Here is a 20,694-nt window from a genome sequence, read left to right as displayed (position 1 = left end):
GTGGGGACTGGGCAGTGACAAGCCAGTGTGTCCCTATGTATATGTATGTGGGAGGCGGCAGGGGATGGCAGGGGAATAGCAGCCCTTGTCCTATCTCCTGGAAAAGGCGATGCCACCTGACCGCTCCAAGCCGTCCCGTTCCTCCTGTCCCCTACCGGAGCAGCCCTACCTTGCCTTGTTTGGTCCCGGCTGGGGGCCTCGTTGCAGCCTCGTGGAAGTGTCTCCGTGATGGACAGTGGCAGATCCAGCTGCACTTGTCACTGACTGTCAAGCGCCTGTCCATATGGGGGACGAGAGGGGACAGGCGGGAAGTGTCAGTGGGACTGGGGCTGAGGGGTGGGGAGGGGGGCTGGGGGACACTGATAGGGATGTCAGGAGCGGACCAGCAGCTGAGCGGACCAGCAGCTGAGCGGACCAGCAGCTGAGCGGACCAGCAGGTGTTACTTTATGTCTCCAAGAGCTGTAATATTTTGCTCGTCGTTCCAAGCCCCCATCTATCTATCTCTCTGCCTCTCTGCTGTAGTACAACATCGTTTACAGAGTCTCTACAGCAGAAACAGGACCTCACAGCCAGACCATCAATATATTCTCTCTCATATCAAATCAGTGGGTCATGAGTGGGTCTCAGATAATGGTAGCAACACTGATCAAAACATACAACTAGCTATTAAGATTTTTTTCTGAGAAGTAAATTGCTTGTTTAGGTGTGATTTTGATCCTGTGCGTTCTGTACCTGGAAGTTTGCGTCTGGGGGCAGATATACTGTTGGTGTTGGGTGTGTCTTCATGTTTGTCTCTTTGTAACTGTCTCTCTCTCTCTCTCTCTCTCTCTCTCTCTCTCTCTCTCTCTTTCCTGCAGGTAGCACAGAACAGAAGGTTGGAACGATGCCCGATTCACCTGCTGATGTCAAAACCCAGCCCAGGTCGACTCCGCCCACAATGCCACCTCCACCCCCGGCCGTCAGCCAGGCACCCAATCGCAACGCTTCATTCACACCCACCACCAGTAGGTCAAGTAAGGCATTTTTTGTATTCTTTATTTCTCTGTTTGCACTTTGCACTTTACACCCAAATAGGCTATCTAAAATATGTAGGCATGCTATCTTTCAATTTCAATACAATACTATTTTTCACGAGTCCTATATCATATCTTATCTAGCATAAAATACTATTCTGTATTGCTACCATGTCTGTGTTGTCCCTTGAATACCTGAATCCTCTTTCTAGCTTTATAAAGAACCTTTAAATTCCCTAAGGTAGTACTATGTATCTATCTTGAAGGTGTATTGTGCAGCATTGGGCCGGGCAGGATGTGAACAGAATAGTGAGTTGGTAGGAGTGCTGCATCAGCTCTTCTCTGTCATTGGCACGGCTCTACCTCTGTGTCTGTTAGGCTGTTAGGCTGTTAGGCTGTTAGGAAGGGAACCTGCCTGGGCTGCAGGGGAAACAGGCTGCTACAGGCTGCTGTTGGGCTCCATAGGCCTGGCTGTGTGTTTCTGATGATCGCTTCAACATGACGAAGACAAGACTTCAGTCACTTGTGTGTGTAGAATTCCCTGGTGGAACAAGTGTCTTGGAGCATGTGTGAGTATGGCTGTGATATTGTCTCAGTGTGTGTTTGTGTGTGTGTGTGTGTGTGTATGTGTGTGTGTGTGTGTGTGGGACTTGTTTACCAGGGGGCATTGCTGGGCTCGCCGGGCTACAGACCACTTTCTTCCCGATATAGCAATGACATGCCGTGTTGTTTCACCTGTTGTGGCGGTCACCGTGTTGTTTCACCTGTTGTGGCGGTCACCAGTGTAGCTCGCTCTCCCCTCTAAAACCAGAACACAAGTGGCGGGTCACATGGTTAGCCCACATGTGTGTGGGCCGACCAGGCTCCAATGGAGAGATTAGAGTCAAGGGTAGAAATGTGAGGAACTGTGTACTGAGTACATATATTCAAACACTACCATGTAACACACACTGTTGGCATACTGCCATATGCACTCCAACAAACTGGGGGAGAAATTAAACACCCTGCAGATTGAAATGTTTTCAAACATATTAGGGTTGGGTGGTATCCAGATCTTCATACCATCCTTCTCTCATATCCGCCCTTCTCTCATACCGGGATATACGGTCATACCGTTCTTCTCTCATACCGGGATATACGGTATTACCGGCTTTGTACACAAGGTGGCATCAAATAACGCAAGAAAAGCCCATTGGGCATCTATTACCAGAATGCTAACAAAATTAGCACAACAATAGAGAATTTCAATGGAGGCTGCTAGCTAAATATGCTAACGAGCGCATAACGAAAATAAACTAATTGCAGAGACAGGCAATCCTGCTAATAAATGTATACATATATAGGTAGGCGCTACCGAATGTCATTTTTGGTGAGTTTGGACGTTTATAAGCGAATGTGAACGAGTTTTGACGCATGCTTGTCTTAAGGAAGAACAGTACTGGCTCTGGAGCAGTATGTGTAGGCTACACTTGTGTCTGTGTGGAGTCTGGAGTTGCTAGGGCAACAGGCATGCCTGCTCTGCTCAGAGAAGAGGGGAGAGGAGAAGAAGCACAAGGAAATCAAGATTGTGGCAGCTGTACAGATAACTCATCCAAAGGGCTTTGACTTCTCAAACAGGGCAGAAAGCTAACACAATATGATGCCCGGTCACCTTATTAGTTCAGCCACTTACTTACATTAACTCGCAAGTTAAACTTAGGGGTCGTATTAATGCAGAATTCTGTGTTTTTCACGCAGGAAAGAAAGATAAAACGCTTAAGAAATATCTTGTTGCGTTTTGTAAACGCAGATGTAAAAGGCTTCTTATTGTAATTTCTGCTCGGCATCAGACTACTTTCGTGCTTCAGTTGCACTTCTCCCCTCAGATGAGAATTCACCAATGGGCATTCTATCAGCAGACAGACTGACTGATGTGTCGCTGCTTTTCTCCGGAACTTTCTCAGTGTAGCCTACCTTTCTCTGGTAAAATGCCAGATTAACTTTAAGCACATTAGGAACTGTAGCTGGCTACATTCTTTCTATGATAAACATTAGAAATATGATGGCCATGCACAGTTTTTGCAAAAAATACCTTATTTTTTCATTGGAAGCTAATTTACTTGTGGTGCTAGCTGCCAGCCAAATAGCATTGCACTTCTGTTGTCATCTGATGAAAATGAAGCTATTTTCTGCCGAATGTGTTGCACTAATGTATTTTCTTTGAAGAAAACTATAGTTGCACAGCCCTGATCACTCTATTGAAGCACAATAACACTGTTGACTTTCAATATAAAACGCGACCGCTGTCAATACACAGCTGGACTCACCTGCTCCCGCGTTCTCCCTTTGTGCTGTTTACAAACGAACATGTGACTGGCTCAACTGTTCTGGGGAACTACGGTTAGCTTCATAATGAAGAATAATATGACCTGTGAAATGAAGAACACGATCTGCTTTATCTCCTAATGTATTGCACAAGTTGACTAAAGGTGTTTACTAAAAAAGTAGCTACAAATATTAAAATGTATTGAAAAACCTCTAATAAATAGTTTCAATATTTCCAAATACCCTGGTATACAGTATATATGGTATACCGCCCACTAAGCTTAAAACATATCAGGGGATGGAGTGTAAGAATATGACACCAATATTGGGTAATGTACCATTCAGTAGATGAAGCAGGGCAAAGGTGGAGAGTGGAACGGAGGGAGTGGTGTAGGGGTTTGGAGCAGGAGTGTGGCAGCCAGGCAGGGGGGGGTGTTGCCCTGAACCTGAAAGCTGCAAATCTACTTTCAGCTGGTGGACATGTGCAAGGCCTGATTTAGCAACACACCTGCTATTGGAATAAAGTAACACAGGCCACAGGCCTATTTTTGGCACCTCTTTAACACGTTCCTCTTATAGTTGTGTCCTACTGAGTGAGTGGGTGAGCGAAAGGGAGAAACAGACTGGCGAAGGGGAGGAGAGGTAGTGGGAGGGGGGAGGGTCAAACGGTCCCACTTGTGAGAGGCAGCTGAAGTGAGCCTTCACTCAAACGGGTATGAGCCGTGGTGGAGTAGGAGCAGCAGAGTACGGGATAGCAGCCAACAGTGTCTTTACCCAGCCTTAGTGTGTGTCCTGGCCCCAGCCTTAGTGTGTGCTCTGGAGTTATCCGCCTCAACCTTAAGGATGCATGTGCCTTCACCACCCTCCTCGACCCTGTCCTCCGGCGCCTTAACAGCGCATGGCGCCCGGGGGGAGGAGGTAGAGGGACAGGAGGAGGATGGAGGAGGACAACAGACTGGTACTGACGGAGGGCCTCTCTCCCTCTCTCTCCCTGCAGTGCTGAACGGGAGCAGTCACTCGAGTCACTCGCCCACGTCGCTCAACGGGGCGCCCTCTACACCCAACGGCTTCAGCAACGGCCCCGCCATGTCGTCCACCGCCTCCCTGTCCAATCAGCAGCTGCCGCCGGCCTGCGGCGCCCGCCAGCTCTGCAAGCTCAAGCGCTTCCTCACCACGCTGCAGCAGTTCGGCAACGACATCTCGCCCGAGATCGGAGAGCGAGTCCGCAGTCTGGTGCTGGGCCTGGTGGTAAGTCTTGCTCTCCTCTTCTCCTCTTCTCCCTCTCCTCTTTTCTGTCTCTCTCTCCCACTCATTCTCCTACTTTTCTGGAGCTACAGTACTTACTTAGTTGTGTCCAAATCTCTTTCTGTCTCTCCATGTCCAGCTCTGTCTGTCTCCTAGTTTTACTGTGAAGGTTCTTCTCCAAGTGTTCCAATCTCTCCCTTCCTTTGGTTTTTGACAGAATTCCACCCTGACCATAGAAGAGTTCCACTCCAAACTCCAGGAGGCTACCAACTTCCCGCTGCGTCCCTTTGTCATTCCATTCCTCAAGGTAAGAACATCAAAACACAACCTAGACACACCCTCCCTGTTCCCAATAGGCTCCCTAGGAATCCCCAGGTTATTTCCCAGTATATCCCTTTGAGCAGCTTCCACTTCTGATATTAGCTAGCGCATGGCGATGGAATTAAGGGCTTTCGAGAACAAAGCCCACCCAAACAAACAAAGAATATTCTCCGGATGGCTGGCCAGTATAGAAAGCGACCTGGTTTCTGTGCCTGAGCCGTGTGTGATTCCTCCATTAGTGTGGGAGTGTGGAGCTGATTGAAGCTCAGTAGATAAAGGGAGCAGGACCCTGCCTGATTTCCAGCCCAGTCTGCTGCAGCCTGCCTGGCGCTGGGCTGATCTGCTGGTCCATATGGCCATCGTTTGCGATTCATTAAAACTGGCACACGAGTGTTTACCCTGAGTGGCGCGGCGTGGAGCGGAGGGAGGGAGGGAGGAGGGAGGGAAGGAGGGGGGGGTAAATAAGGCTCCCTGACAGATGTTGCCGGCCCAGGGCGGCTAGCACGCAGAGCTTTTCACTCTGGTTGATGTCTTTGGCCTGATCCTGTTCACTGCATTGTCAAACCCACAGTCACAGAGACGGGAGCAAAGCGAGAGAGAGACAAAGTCCATCCTTCCGAATAACTGTCATTATGCATAACATATTACTCTGCTGTGGTCCAGAAGTCACAATGCCAGCTGTCCAATATGTAACACATGTGACAGTAGGGAACGTTTGGTACTGAGGCCTTAAGGGACACTGCTGACGGTTCTGACGGTGGGAGGGGCAGTCCTGCTGACACTGTGTGTGCGTGTCTGTGTGTCGGTGTCGGTGTCGGTGCTGAGTGCTGGCCGTGCAGCTTGGTGGTGACCAGGGCACACATTCCTGTCTGTCCCACACACTCTGTCTCTCTGTCCCTTCTGTTTATTCCCAGAGCAGAGGGACATATGGGGGACAACAGGGGGGCGGCCAAGCTGGAGCCATGCCTGGTTATTAACTATAATTGCAGACATGGTGGTGGCGAGTACGGTTGTGGATGGAATGTATTCCACACACCACATACCAACACAAATACATTCACATACATACAATACATTCACTACGGAGATCTTGGTTAGCTCAGTGTGGGAAAGACATACAGTATCTACTTTATAGGAAGGTGTTAACTATCAACCAGGCAGCATCACCACAGTGTGCTAGAAACAGTAGATATATAGATATATAGATAGATAGATAGATAGATAGATAGTGTCTGGTGGGCGCTATCTGTCTCATTAGTGGACATTATTATTATTGTGAGAGTGGCGTGGCGTGCCTTTAGCAGTATCCAGAGGATGGCTCAGGGCCTCGTGTCAATAGGACAGTTTTCCAGCCCGCCTGGTGTGCCATGAGGTTACACATCTGTGACATGGCAGCCAGCGCTGTGCTTTGTCAAAGTGACGGCCTGACTGAGCTCTCTGACAGCACCCACTTACCCCTCCTCTCTCCCCCTTCCTCCCTCTGAGAGAGACAGACGCTTGGGAGGAATGTGTGGTGGTGGGTCTGTGTTATCTCACCCTCCCTGTCTCATACTCTCGCTTTCTCTCTCAATCTCTCTCTCTCTCAATCTTTCTCTCTTTCACTTTCTCTCTTTCTCTCTCAATCTCCCTCTCTCTTTCTCTCTCAAACTCTCTCTCTATCACTCAATATTTTTCTCTCTCTCTCTCTCTCTCTCTCTCTCTCTCTCTCTCTCTCTCTCTCTCTCTCTCTCTCTCTTTCTCTCAATATCTCTCTCTCTCTCACTCAATCTTTCTCTCTCTCTCTCACTTTCTCTCTCTCTCTCTCTCTCTCTCTCTCTCTCTCTCTCTCTCTCTCTCTCTCTCTCTCTCTCTCTCTCTCTCTCTCTCTCTCAATCTCGCTCCCTGCCTCTTTGTCTTTCCCTCCCACATGCTCTAACTCTTCACTCTAAAACTATTTTATTTATATGCCCTGTCTCTCCTCCCTCTCTCTCTCTCTCTCTCCCTCATCTTCCACCTCCCACCTTGACCCTCCTCCTCCTCTCACCCATTTCCACTTACCATATATTCTCCTTTCATTCCTCCTGTCCCTCCTCCCTCCTTCCCTCTCCTCTCCCAGGCGAACCTGCCCTTGCTCCAGAGGGAGCTCCTCCACTGTGCGCGGATGGCCAAGCAGACTCCCGCCCAGTATCTGGCCCAGCATGAGCAGCTGCTGCTGGACGCCAACGCCAGCTCGCCCCTGGACTCCTCCGAGATCATGATGGAGATCAATGAGCATGGCAAGAGGAGGACCCCCGACAGGTACTGAGTGACCACCAACACACACACACACTCAAAATACACACACACACACTCAAAATACACACACACTCAAAATACACACACTACGCAGACACGTCACATACCACAGCTGTAAAACAACTTATCACTCCTCTCCCTCCATCTTACAGCATAAACGCAACTGAAAAAACACACACAGGCTTACACACACACAAATAATTGAATTATTTCTGGGTATTTGGAAATGCCAAGCCACAAGGGGGAGGTTATAAATCCTCTGTGCGGGAGGCGGAAGTCTGGGCAGCCCTGATGCCAGGCAGGGAGGGCGATGCAGGCTGTGCCAGCTGTCTGCGAGGGGAGAAGGAGGAGGAGAGGAGGATAAGTCCAGATGCTGTGGACGTCACGCCAAAACCACAGCAGCAGCAGTGGCTCTGTCAGCGGCCCCAGTACAGTATGAGGAGATGTCCTCAGTCCAACCCACAGACAATGCCCTCACTGTCCTATACACTTCCCTGCCCTCTCCACAGCAGCCTGCTGCCATATCTGCCCCACACACTGGGTCGTATGGAGGGGGAGACAGATCTGGACTTTAAGACAGACAAAACCACAGCACTACTCTCCTCCTCCCCCATCTCTCTCTCTCCCCCTCCCTTTATCTCTGGCTGCCGCTCCTCTCTTCTCTTCTCCTCTCCTTCAGTCAGTTAGTCAGTCAGTGTGTCTTTCTGAAGCTGCCCATATGTCAGAGATGTGTCCAGATCCTGCTGAACCCCTGCTTGAGCTGATCCTGACGGGGATGGAGGGAGGGGGGGAGGGGGAAAGGGAGGGGGAGAGAGAGAGGGTGGAGGAACAGCCAATCCTATCTGTAATCTACTCACCTCCGGCTCCCAACCCCTGGCTTACAGTGTCACAGCGGGCTGGGCCAGCTGTTGCTATGATTTGTGAGATATTGGTGGTGGGTTAGAGCACTGACAGAGACAGACACATCCCCCGTCACAGTCTCACCCCACGACCCACAGCCTGCCAGAAGTGGAGAGGGGATTGGGGGTGGATGGTGGGGGGGCTACATCACGTAAACAAAGAGGGGACAAATACACACACACACACACACACACACACACACACATACTGTGTAATACACACCATCACATGCGGTCATAAACAAAAACACACTCGCATCCACATGGCGTTGAAATTCCTTTCATTTGCCTTTGATGATAGAGAGCGATTTACCTCTGAATGCCTGGCTGTTTCACCAAGCTAAACAGATTAATATCAACACCGGCGTTTAAACTGTCCAGATGGCTCCCAAAACAGGACCGTCACTGAACATCTGCCAAACACAGACACAGTACAGCACCATAGGTCTGTGGGAGAGGCTATACTTGCTATTTAAGAGAGTGAGTTGAGGGATATTAGGATTAAGAATTTGGATCCCACCTCGAGACACTGAGTATACAGAGTATTTTTTACAAATGGCGTACAGCTGTGCACACACTTTGGAGTAGATTCTGTCTGGAGTGAACAGTGTGCATCTCAGTAGGGGGGATTGCTGAAACTCCATCAGATTTACTGCTCATGTCTTCTAGTAACAACAACAGGTTAGCAGCCCAGTAAATCTAGAATGTCTTAAGTATACGGCTACATCCTGAATATAACAAATCTCATTCCTGTTCCCTAGCAACTGCCTCAGTATGGCATATTAAAACAAACAGCCTGGATTTTCCTCATATTCTATGAGATGTTAACAATTATAAAGTGAATGAAAGTGTCTGATATGGCGGTAACACGTATAAAGGTAATGTAACAGTGTTGACTTGTGTTCTCTTCCTTCAGGACCAAAGACTCAGAGAGAGACGGGCACCACCCGGAGCACCTGGCCAAGCGGCCCTGCACCATCAGCCCCAGCCAGCGCTTCAGCCCCAGCACTGGCCTGCCAGCCCACCCGCCCCCCAACGGCCTGCCCACGCACCCCCCCAACGGCCTGTCTCACCCCAACCCCCCTGCCCCCCAACACTACCGCCTGGAGGACATGGCGCTGGCCCACCACTACCGTGACGCCTACCGCCACACAGCGGAGCACCGGGAAGCGCGGGACAGGCACCGGCAGACAGGTGAGAGAGGGAGGGAATGAGAGAGGGGTGAGGGAGGGATGAGGGAGAGAGAGAGGGCCTCATGGCGTCGCTAAAGAACAATGACAGGTTGTCACAGTTTGGTGTTAAATTCCCATGGTAGTGCATCTATAAAAAGCCTATAGTGACACATGCTTGGGTATGTCCCCCTAGGAATCCATATACGTCTTCCCTCTGTTAGAGCCGTAATGGCTCACACTGTATAAGGAAGTGTTAGAGCCCTAATGTCCTGTATGTGGAGGAGACTGGAGCCAGAATGGCTCATATATGGTGATGGTGCCTAAGTGCTGAACGCAGGACTGTGTGTTTGTGTTGCAGCCGTGCACGGAGCACGCCAGGAGGAAGTGATCGATCACCGCCTGACAGATCGGGAGTGGGCTGAGGAGTGGAAGCACCTCGATAATGTACGTGTTGCTGGGGTAGGGCTCCCCGGTTTTATCCTTATATCTCCTATCCTACAGAGAAGTGTGTAGTAGAAATCTTTCAACCTCTCAGTGCTGTAGATGATATGAAGGGAGGACAGGGAGGTGGGACGCGAGGAAACAGGGTGCTGCTGACAGATTTAAGAACTGAAACCTCAGCTGAGTTTGCATTTGATGGACAGCTGACCTTAGGAGGTCTGTAGAGGATTGTGTCCATGTCAGCAATGGACAGCTGAGGCCTCTCTGGCCAGCATACAAAGACTGGAGCGAGCGCTCTGCGCTGCCCTCACCTTTACCAAGGCTGGAACACTCACTCATACACACACATGCATGCACGCCACGCACGCGCGCGCGCGCACACACTCACACACACGCTTGGGCACTAAAAAGGGCCACAGATGGAGCGAGGGACCCAGTGGAGGACAGCTCCAGCTGGGGAGAGCAGCTGAGACAAGGGCTGCAGTCATGGAGGGAACCGGCCTGTGCTGGGCCCCTGCCAAATTAGAAACACTCTACTGAAATAAATATAGCTAACAGAGAGAGAAAGAGAGAGAGAGAGAGAGAGAGAGAGAGAGAGAGAGAGAGAGAGAGAGAGAGAGAGAGAGAGAGAGAGAGAGAGAGAGAGAGAGAGAGAGAGAGAGAGAGAGAGAGAGAGAGAGAGAGAGAGAGAGAGAGAGAGAGAGAGAGAGAGAGAGAGAGAGAGAGAGAGAGAGAGAGAGAGAGAGAGAGAGAGAGAGAGAGAGAGAGAGAGCTGGCAGAGAAAGAGAGAGAGAGAAGCTGGCAGAGAAAGAGAGAGAGAGAAGCTGGCAGAGAGAGAGAGAGAGAGAGAGAGAGAGAGAGAGAGAGAGAGAGAGAGAGAGAGAGAGAGAGAGAGAGAGAGAAAGTGAGAAAGTGAGAGAGAGAGAGAGAGAGAGAAAGATTGAGTGAGAGAGAGAGAGAGAGAGAGAGAGAGAGAGAAAGAGAGAGAGAGAGAGAGAGAGAGAGAGAGAGAGAAGCTGGCAGAGAAAGAGAGAGAGAGAGAAGCTGGCAGAGAAAGAGAGAGAGAGAGAGAGAGAATATGGAAGGAAGGGGGTGAATGTAAAAACCATTTTGCAGACCGGGAGTTGAAGGAGGCATAGGGCAAAGGCAGAAAGAGAGTTAGTGAAGAAACATATAAAGAGGAAGACAAGGGGAGGGGGTGTGGCTGAAAGGCTTTAGCAGACAGGGGCTTGGAGGGAGCACAGGGGTGGAATGAATTGGTTAGGCCTTTTCCATCGGTAGCACAGCTGTTACAGCCATTTTTACTTCACTGCTCTGTATAACCACTCAACCTCATTCACACACATACACACATACTCAGCACCGCTGGCTCTTGCTGCTAAAACGTGGACAGGGTCACACACTCCTGAGTGCTCCTTAGAAAGTTGTATTGCACCTAAACAGCAAGAACTGATTCTAGAGACACTGGATTGCTCCCAAGAAATCACTCAAATTACCATAAATGAAATTGTTCTCATACAATTTGACATCTTGATGAAGGTTAGGCCTGATTGTGTTTTTCATAGACTAAATTCAGAATGCATTTACTGTTCTGTTATATGGCACACTATACAGTACTTCCAAATAAAACTATGTGACCCTGATTTAACGATACACTTTTAGGTGCAGAGGCTCTACCACTCTTTAGCACCACAGAGAGCAGCTGGCAGTGCCTGTTGTCAAGAGTCTGAACTGTAGGACAGTAAATCAGAGAGTAGAGCGGCGCTCTGATCATGTCTCCCCCTCTCTCCCTCCCTCTCTCCCTCCCTCCCTCCCTCCTCCCCCCTGCAGCTGCTCAACTGCATCATGGACATGGTGGAGAAGACCCGGCGGTCTCTCACGGTGCTGCGGCGTTGCCAGGAGGCCGACCGCGAGGAGATGAACCACTGGATCCGACGCTACAGCGATGTGGAGGATATGAAAAAAGGTGGGAGCAACGGCCAGCCACGCCCTCCTCCTCCTCCTCTACCTCTACCTCCTCACAACTCCTCCTCCAACACTCCTAACAACGTCGAGACACAGCAGCCCATAGGTACATCCACTGCTGCAGACACCAGCACCACCAGGCCTCCAGCATGCAGGCTGTCACTCCTCACTCCACACTGTAACTCAGTCAGTTCCTCAGTGTGTTCTGTCTGCTCTGAGGAAAGAGGAGAGCATGCTGGCGTTGCATGGCCACAGAGCAGTTGGTCTGGGGGATGGAATGAAATGTTACAAAGCCAAATGAAGCTCAAGTTTGAGTGTGTTCATGAGGTTGGGACGCAGAGGGCTGAATCCTAACTAGAAATCTATGCATGTAGCTTGGACTTTTGGTAAACCATGCACTGACATTAGTGGGAAATCTGTGCAAAATATAGAGTTATTTCCAGTTAGGATTTGGCCCATAAAGTGTGAATGTGTGGAGAGCGTGGTGGACTGACTGATGGTCTGGTCTGGATTGTGTTTCAGAGATTCATAGGGACTTCTTGCACAGACCTGCGTCTGGCTACCTACCTGAGGAGATCTGGAGGAAAGCTGGTGAGTAACCACACGTCCTTACTGTACTGTCACTGTCCCAGTCCCGTCACTGTCACCCTCACTGCAACCTCCACTGCAGATAGCCCTGAAGAGGGCCCTGTCTGTCCTGTTGCCATAGTTACATAAAGACAGGGATGGGATTGGAGGGCCTGTGACTGTCATGTGTGTCATTAGTGCTAAGTGCTTTCCACCTATAACCGCTATGAACGGCAACTGCAGTTCAGCTGCAGTGAAAATGCACTAACCAACCTGGTGCAGTCCAGAACAGCGCATGCAGCAGAGGTGGGGCCTGCATCTTAACTGAGTCCTGTTGGAGAGAGGGAGGAGGAAGAGGAGGAGGAGGAGGAGGGATATCCTCTACTTAGAAGTAGTAAAGCTTAGTTCATATAATACTGCTTTTCAATGTGACAGCTTTTAACTAATTGTTTTAAGTATACTTGAACCAGTCAGATCAATTGCGTCCTAATAACTGTTGGCAATCTGGAACCAAGCCCCTTACTTAGACTAATGACTGTCACTATCATACGCAGAGCAGTCTGATTCAGTTACAGTGAGGGAAAAAAGTATTTGATCCCCTGCTGATTTTGTACGTTTACCCACTGACAAAGACATGATCAGTCTATCATTTTAATGGTAGGTTTATTTGAACAGTGAGAGACAGAATAACAACAAAAAAATCCAGAAGAATTCATGTCAAAAATGTTATAAATTGATTTGCATTTTAATGAGGGAAATAAGTATTTGTCCCCTCTGCAAAACATGACTTAGTACTTGGTGGCAAAACCCTTGTTGGCAATCACAGAGGTCAGACGTTTCTTGAACCTTCAGCTCCCTCCACATATTTTCTATGGGATAAAGGTCTGGAGACTGGCTAGGCCACTCCAGGACCTTAATGTGCTTCTTCTTGAGCCACTCCTTTGTTGCCTTGGCCGTGTGTTTTGGGTCATTGTCATGCTGGAATACCCATCCACGACCCATTTTCAATGCCCTGGCTGAGTGAAGGAGGTTCTCACCCAAGATTTGATGGTACATGGCCCCGTCCATTGTCCCTTTAATGCGGTGAAGTTGTCCTGTCCCCTTAGCAGAAAAACACCCCCAAAGCATAATGTTTCCACCTCCATGTTTGACGGTGGGGATGGTGTTCTTGGGGTCATAGGCAGCATTCCTCCTCCTTCAAACACGGCGAGTTGAGTTGATGGCAAAGAGCTCGATTTTGGTCTCATCTGACCACAACACTTTCACCCAGTTCTCCTCTGAATCATTCAGATGTTCATTGGCAAACTTCAGACGGGCCTGTATATGTGCTTTCTTGAGCAGGGGGACCTTGCGGGCGCTGCAGGATTTCAGTCCTTCACAGCGTAGTGTGTTACCAATTGTTTTCTTGGTGACTATGGTCCCAGCTGCCTTGAGATCATTGGCAAGATCCTCTCGTGTAGTTCTGGGCTGATTCCTCACTGTTCTCATGATCATTGCAACTCCACGAGGTAAGATCTTGCATGGAGCCCCAGGCCGAGGGAGATTGACAGTTATTTTGTGTTTCTTCCATTTGTGAATAATCGCACCAACTGTTGTCACCTTCTCACCGAGCTGCTTGGCGATGGTCTTGTAGCCCATTCCAGCCTTTTGTAGGTCTACAATCTTGTCCCTGACATCCTTGGAGAGCTCTTTGGTCTTGGCCATGGTGGAGAGTTTGGAATCTGATTGATTGATTGCTTCTGTGGACAGTTGTCTTTTATACAGGTAACAAACTGAGATTAGGAGCACTCCCTTTAAGAGTGTGCTCCTAATCTCAGCTCGTTACCTGTATAAAAGACACCTGGGAGCCAGAAATCTTTCTGATTGATAGGGGGTCAAATACTTATTTCCCTCATTAAAATGCAAATCAATTTATAACATTTTTGACATGCGTTTTTCTGGAATTTTTTGTTGTTATTCTGTCTCTCACTGTTCAAATAAACCTAACATTAAAATGATAGACTGATCATGTCTTTGTCAGTGGGCAAACGTACAAAATCAGCAGGGGATCAAATACTTTTTTCCCTCACTGTATATGTAGCAGGGGTGGGTTAGTGTGTTGCAGTGCCTGGAGGAGTCAGTAATGACGCAGCCTTGGTTCTACTGAGAACAAACACAATTATGCTGCAGTCATATTCAAATACTGTGGGGGAAAGATGCTGCTGTCTGCGAGATAATATGCTGCATTTTCACCAGCAGAAAAACTATTTTAATTGCAGTTATTTTTCATACAGGTGCTACAAGTATCCCACTCTCGCCAGCACTAAAGCAACTCCAAAATAAGCAGGGTAAGTATAACAGCTCCCATCTCCCCCTAGTGTATTGTGTGTGTGTGTGTGTGTGTGTGTGTGTGTGTGTGTGTGTGTGTGTGTGTGTGTGTGTGTGTGTGTGTGTGTGTGTGTGTGTGTGTGTGTGTGTGTGTGTGTGTGTGTGTGTGTGTGTGTGTGTGTGTGTGTGTGTGTGTGTGTGTGTGTGTGTGTGTGAGACCCCACCTATGTTATTCACTACTGCACCACCTCTGTCCTATTACCACTGCTTCTTCAGCAAACATCATAACTGCAGTCCATCTCTTTAATTAAAAAAAGACACGTATTCTCTGGTCTAGTTAGGGTTGAGAGACTATGCCGCCTTTGAAAAACAAGATCTGATGTGTGAAAAAGAAAAACCTGCCAGATCCCTCTGGAATTAAAACGTTAATATTGCTGCCCCCGTGTTTTGCATTAAGTGCTAATTGCCCTAGCATCTGCTCTGCAGTCTCCTTGATAAGAATTAATTAAATTTGCAAACTAATCTTAGTGGTGCATGCATTAAGCCTGATAATTGAGCAGCAGAGGATTGTACCGATAGTTCGAAAAAAGCATGCACCAATAAGAAGGGAAAAATTAGAGAAATGAAATGATGGATGAAGGTAGAGATGGGCAGGATGAAGAAGCAAGGGTAGACGTGTGTGGGAGGTGTTGAGGGGATGAATGGAATACAAACTACTTCTCTAGTTTCTGAGCAGAGGAGACAGACTCACACACACACACACACACACACACACACACACACACACACACACATCCTCATATTCAGCACATACACACGGGACTAGCCGCCCAGCCCCCGTGCCCCAGCCCCAGCTCAGCACAGCAGCCCCAGCCCCAGCCCCAGCCCCAGCCCCAGCCCCAGCACAGCACAGCAGCCCCAGACAGCTGGACCAGAGAGAGAGAGCAGAGGGAGAAATATGACAGTTATTTATGACTTCCCTCCTTTACACCAACTGACTGGAAGAATCAGGGAGTGAGAATAGACCACGGTGTGGCTCTCACCTCCAGTCTGCCCAGAGGAGGCTCACTCACCTGGGGGACCACCTGACTATGTCTGTGTGTAGGAGGGAGGGGAATCATCTATTAATACAACTTCCCCTCCTTTTGGTTGTACAATACATTTACTTGGCCCATATACGGTGCCAGTTGGCAGTTTGATATCATATTTTTCATGGCCATAAAATATCAATTTGGTAATGAACATGAGGATTTAATTAGTTGTATTATTTGGGGCAGCTGTTTTCTCTAGACAGAATTCTGCAATAGCTAAAACAAAATTAATCTCTGATGTTATATTTTGTTCTCCTTGTAACATTAATACAATAATGAGAGGGATTGTGATTCCTTCCTAGCTGGTTAACCACTCACACACTGTCTTCTAATGAGAACCAGCCTTAGCTTCTATTTTGGACCAGCCTTAGCTTCTATTTTGGACCAGCCTTAGCTTCTATTTTGGACTAGCTTCACACACCTGACTTTTCCACACAACTGACTTTTCTAAAAACACTGCCTATTCACTCACACGAGTTGGCATTTGTAGAGCAAAGGCCAGAGGATAGGACCTCTACATTTACATTTACATTTTAGCCATTTAGCAGACGCTCTTATCCAGAGTGACCTACAGTTAGTGAGTGCATACATTATTTATTTTATTTTTTCATACTGAACCCCCGTGGGATAACTCTACCACAGTTACCCCCTGTTAGCGAAGTTATGCATCAATGATATGGAAGCCATTTTCACTCCTCAGTTCTTATGTCTGTTTCTTCTCTGTTCATTCACTCAGAAAACAAATGATAAAAAGCAGAGAGTCACAGAATACTGGGTTAATAGGCAAGTTTGTGAACAAAGTTTGGAGACATCTGCTGTTGTCAGCGCTGGAAATGATTGTTACCAGACGTGTTTTAATTAATTATTAACAAGCTTCTTTTTCTGATAGAATGTTTTAAATCTTGGATGATGTACATCTGTTTGCCGAGATAAAACAAATGGAGAGCTTAGAGTGCCTCAATAAAGGATGACAGAGTAGAGCATGAGGGTGCAGGAGCGGTCATGGGGACTGATGCCTCTCTCTCTTTCTCTCTCTCTCTCTCTCTCTCTTTCGCTCTCTCCCCTCTCTCCACAGAGGAGGCAGTGAACGAGGTAAAGAGGCAGGCCATGTCGGAGCTACAGAAGGCTGTGTCGGACGCTGAGAGGAAGGCCCATGAGATGATCTCCGCTGAGAGGTCCAAGATGGAGCGGGCGCTGGCCGAGGCCAGGAAACAGGCCTCTGAGGATGCACTGACCGTCATCAACCAGCAGGAGGACTCCAGCGAAGTGAGCATCACAGCCTTATCACCCACCCCATGCCCCCACACTATCCTACACTCTTAAGGTTTCCACATACGTAACATGCGTAGAGCTACATGCTTGCGTGCGCTGGGCTTCCTCTCACTACCATATTTGGTAGTGAGTGGAAACGCCAAGCGGATGCTTCAAATGTATACATCCGGTGAAATATCTGTCTCATTGTTCAATCTGTGCTTTTAGCTTCCCACAACGCCATGTGAAATAATCAGATTTATAATGAAATAATATGCCCTGGCAAATTCTTATACTTGCCTGTGTAACCTACAAAATTATCCCAATTTGATATACCGCTTCAATGTATTCACTCCTATATCAGCTAAAAATAGAATGTCATCATGTTTTGGTCACAGAGAAAAAGCACATATCTCACAGCTGTTTTTAACAATAGCCTGGAATCAATAGTTATTACTTCTAAACACAATACATTTTGGGGGGGATTCTAATAAGGCTATAATGTTGTTTGGTTTATTGTTTGAACAGTCGCTGAGATTATATTAATTTATCAATGCAAAATAGGTTACTTTGATGCACAGCCTATAGATCAGATCAAGGAACCAAGCAAGCTTCATTGCCTACTGCCCCCATGACTACGCAAGGAATGATACAGCGCGTTACAATTTTCTAGTGGTACGGGAGTACGTAGAATGTCCGAGCACACTACAAGGAGCCACCCCTTTTGTGATGAAAAACGACATTGCTACTTTACGCTACGCCCCGTAGGGTCCGTCTCCGTAGGGTATAAATTGCCCTTAAGAAAAAAAGATGCTATCTAGAACCCTAAAAGTGTTCTTCGGCTGTCCCCATTTTAGGAACCCTTTTTGGTTCCAGGTAGGACCCTTTTGGTTCCAGGTAGAACACAGTTCTACCTGGAACCAAAAACAGATCTCCTATGGGGACAGCCGAAGAACCCCTTTGTACCCCATGCCCCACACCCTGTGCCCTCTTACATACCACAGCACAGCAGAAGGCATAAAGAGAGATACACTCCTCACCCTACTGTCTGTAAACACAGGCACTCACTGCTGCACTGCATCACAAAGCACACTGTCACATTCCAAACCTCAAACTCACAATCAATCGTGTCACCTCATCCCACCAACCACTTGTTTTACATAACAAACTGTCACACAGCTAACCCACTTCTTTTAGACCGCACTTCCTCAAAATAGTCCTGTCACACACACCCTCTCTTCACATGACTTACTGTCACACACACTTCATAACATGCCCCCCCCCCCCCCCCATAAACATTTGCTTCTCAGTAACAGCTCATTCATCCGTTCTATACAAGCCAGAGTCCTCAATGCAATGTGTGTGTATTCAAGCTACACAGACAGATTCTGCACAGATCAACAGACAGAGCAGTGTTTAACCTATCAATTCTCTATCAAAATCCCATATTCTGCACAGAATGTGTATATCTTAAACAGGCCACTGTCTGGTTGTGGTGTTAATGTGAGCCACAGCTGGCTGCACCTGGTCTGAGTCAACACCATGTTTTCATTTCATTATTAAAGAGTGAATCCAGCCGCCTGTCTGAATAACAGCAGCCACAAGCGGATGGTCGGAGCAACAGTGTCAGGGCCAGGACAGGACAGGACAGGACAGGACAGGACAGGACAGGCCAGGACAGGACAGGACAGGACAGGACAGGACAGGACAGGACAGGACAGGACAGGACAGGACAGGACAGGACAGTCCACCTAGTGGTTTGGGGCATTTGTAGCCCCAGAAAATAAATGTGGGAATTTGTTGCCCAGAACATGAAACACTTCAGCTGTGGATAGCATGACAGTATTTGAAAAGTGGTAACAATGATATTTGTATAATAATATAACGAATAATATGACGACCAGAGATTTATTTTATCAACTCTATGCCTTCTTCCCACTGTCTCTCCAGAGCTGCTGGAACTGTGGACGCAAGGCCAGTGAGACGTGCAGCGGCTGCAACACAGCGCGCTACTGCGGCTCCTTCTGCCAGCACAAAGACTGGGAGAAGCACCACCACGTTTGTGGCCAGGGTCTGCAGGGCCTCCCCGGGGGCAGCAGTGTTCCTCTGGGCACCCCCTCCTCCAGCGCACCCCCCACACACTCAGAGAGCACCCCCCCTGGTCCACTCTCCCTGCCCGGCCAGACCGGCGGTGGTGGGGGAGGCAGTCTTTCCGGCAGTCCTAAGGAGGCTAGCTCCAGCAGTGCCTCACGCTCCACCACCCCAGCTACCCCTGCACTGCTGGACGCCACCTCTCGCTGACCCCACCCTGCCACGCCCTTTCACGCCCAGTCACTCCCACTGACGCTACAGTACAGCTGCCATCCATCCTAAACAAACTGAGGAATCTCCATCGATCGCACTGCACCCTTTCCTTCTTCTGAACTGCATCTGTAGTGCTACCACCGTGAATACTGCACCGTCGACTACTTCTTAGCTACCTGAAGGCCTCGTTTTCTCAACTCCTCAACTCACCCCCCCAAAAAAATGTCTGACTATCTCTCAGTCACACAGACTTTCTCTCTGTCAAACTCGAAACTAGTCAAGGGGTCCACTGTAGTGTTTAGCATGGCTAGGGCTTACTTTACTGAATGCTCAAAATAAACCAATGCAGAAGCAGAACTTCCTCTCTTAAAGTCCTATTACAAAAAAACACACCAGACTTGGTTGTTGAACTCTGATAATGTGTGAAGATCAGCTTTGTTATATGCCAGACCAACACGTGGCCTCGGTAACATAAGCCCTGTCAATGCTGTGTATGTAGGGGGCTTGCATTGCATCAGACTTGTTGTGGTACCACACTTATTGTGGTGAAACAATAGTAAATAAGAGATATCTAAATTTAGCACTTGGAGAGGATTTCCCTTTAACTCAGCAGCAGTGGGTTGACGCTTAACCCCCAGCATGTGCACTAACAGCCCAGACCTCTGAGAGATGGATAGATAGATGTGTCTGTAGAACAGGCTCCTCTGTGTACTGGGCCATGGACATGTCCTGACTGAGGTCCCCTATCTAAGAAGCCAGACACCAGGATACCCCTCTTCTGATGGAGGAGAGGGGATAAGATATACTCATGGTGTGATTTATTCCTCAGAAACTCTTCCATAATACGGCTAATTATTTATCTGATGATTCATTTTGGGGGCTTTAAAGAAGACAATGAAAAGTCCAAATATTCGAAACAAATAATAATAATGATGAAAGAAAAAAAACTGTTAACTACCTTGCTAGCGAGCCAAGAAAATGACACCGGACTCACCTCTCTGTACCGATGTGAACCCAAATGAATTCAAAGTAGAAGGGAAAAACATGATCCAAACCTTTTTATTACACTGCCAAAGTTACTAAGAGACAAGGAGAAGCACTCATCTTGTAACCAAACGCAAGCAACTTCACCTCCTCAGCAGAAAAGCCCTGGGAGATAAAGGCTGCAGAGCAACAACAGGACTCACACAAAAACTCTATATTGAGTGAACTGTAGCTGGCCTCTGTCAGCCTGAAAATACCCACAGTGATCCAGAGAGAGAAATCCAGAGCAAACATTTGAAACGCTTGCCACAAAAGACAATTGAAAAGGAAGGACGAACCACTGAATGAGACAGTGATTTATGTGAATGGCAACGGACTGGACAAAGAAACAGCTACTTGGCCTCAAAAAGAAGACGAAAGGCATTGGAACTGCCAAAAAGAACCTCAAAAAACGGATCATCTGTCCAAGCAAGCATTGTACAGTATGGATAGTACTTTTGTTCCTAATGATGTTTTTTAACTCTATGAAGAGGAGACATTTCAATGAGTCGTACC

The 20,694-nt window shown here is 48.0% G+C and overlaps 1 protein-coding gene across 2 annotated transcripts in view; it reads left to right on the top strand.

The window, feature by feature from the left end:
• The window catches only part of LOC311111432 (protein CBFA2T3-like), a 45,166-nt gene extending 25,621 nt beyond the window's left edge, over positions 1-19,545 (top strand). The window contains exons 2-12 of one of the 2 annotated variants that reach the window (XM_084154148.1): positions 863-1,014; positions 4,316-4,566; positions 4,781-4,870; positions 6,980-7,161; positions 8,974-9,251; positions 9,588-9,673; positions 11,501-11,741; positions 12,158-12,226; positions 14,476-14,529; positions 16,676-16,866; positions 18,802-19,545. In XM_084154148.1, the coding sequence (XP_084010274.1) occupies positions 863-1,014; positions 4,316-4,566; positions 4,781-4,870; positions 6,980-7,161; positions 8,974-9,251; positions 9,588-9,673; positions 11,501-11,741; positions 12,158-12,226; positions 14,476-14,529; positions 16,676-16,866; positions 18,802-19,152 (1,945 nt within the window). In that variant the 3' untranslated portion in view covers positions 19,153-19,545. Of the gene's footprint in view, positions 1-862; positions 1,015-4,315; positions 4,567-4,780; positions 4,871-6,979; positions 7,162-8,973; positions 9,252-9,587; positions 9,689-11,500; positions 11,742-12,157; positions 12,227-14,475; positions 14,530-16,675; positions 16,867-18,801 lie in introns of both variants that reach the window. The other variant, XM_084154147.1, reaches the window with a different exon arrangement.
• The last annotated feature ends 1,149 nt before the right edge of the window (positions 19,546-20,694 follow it).

This window comes from Coregonus lavaretus (assembly GCF_964263955.1).
Source record: "Coregonus lavaretus genome assembly, chromosome: 37".
Taxonomy (NCBI): domain Eukaryota; kingdom Metazoa; phylum Chordata; class Actinopteri; order Salmoniformes; family Salmonidae; genus Coregonus; species Coregonus lavaretus.
The sequence above is the reverse complement of the archived record's forward strand: the minus strand, read 5'-3'. Positions and strand labels throughout refer to the sequence as shown.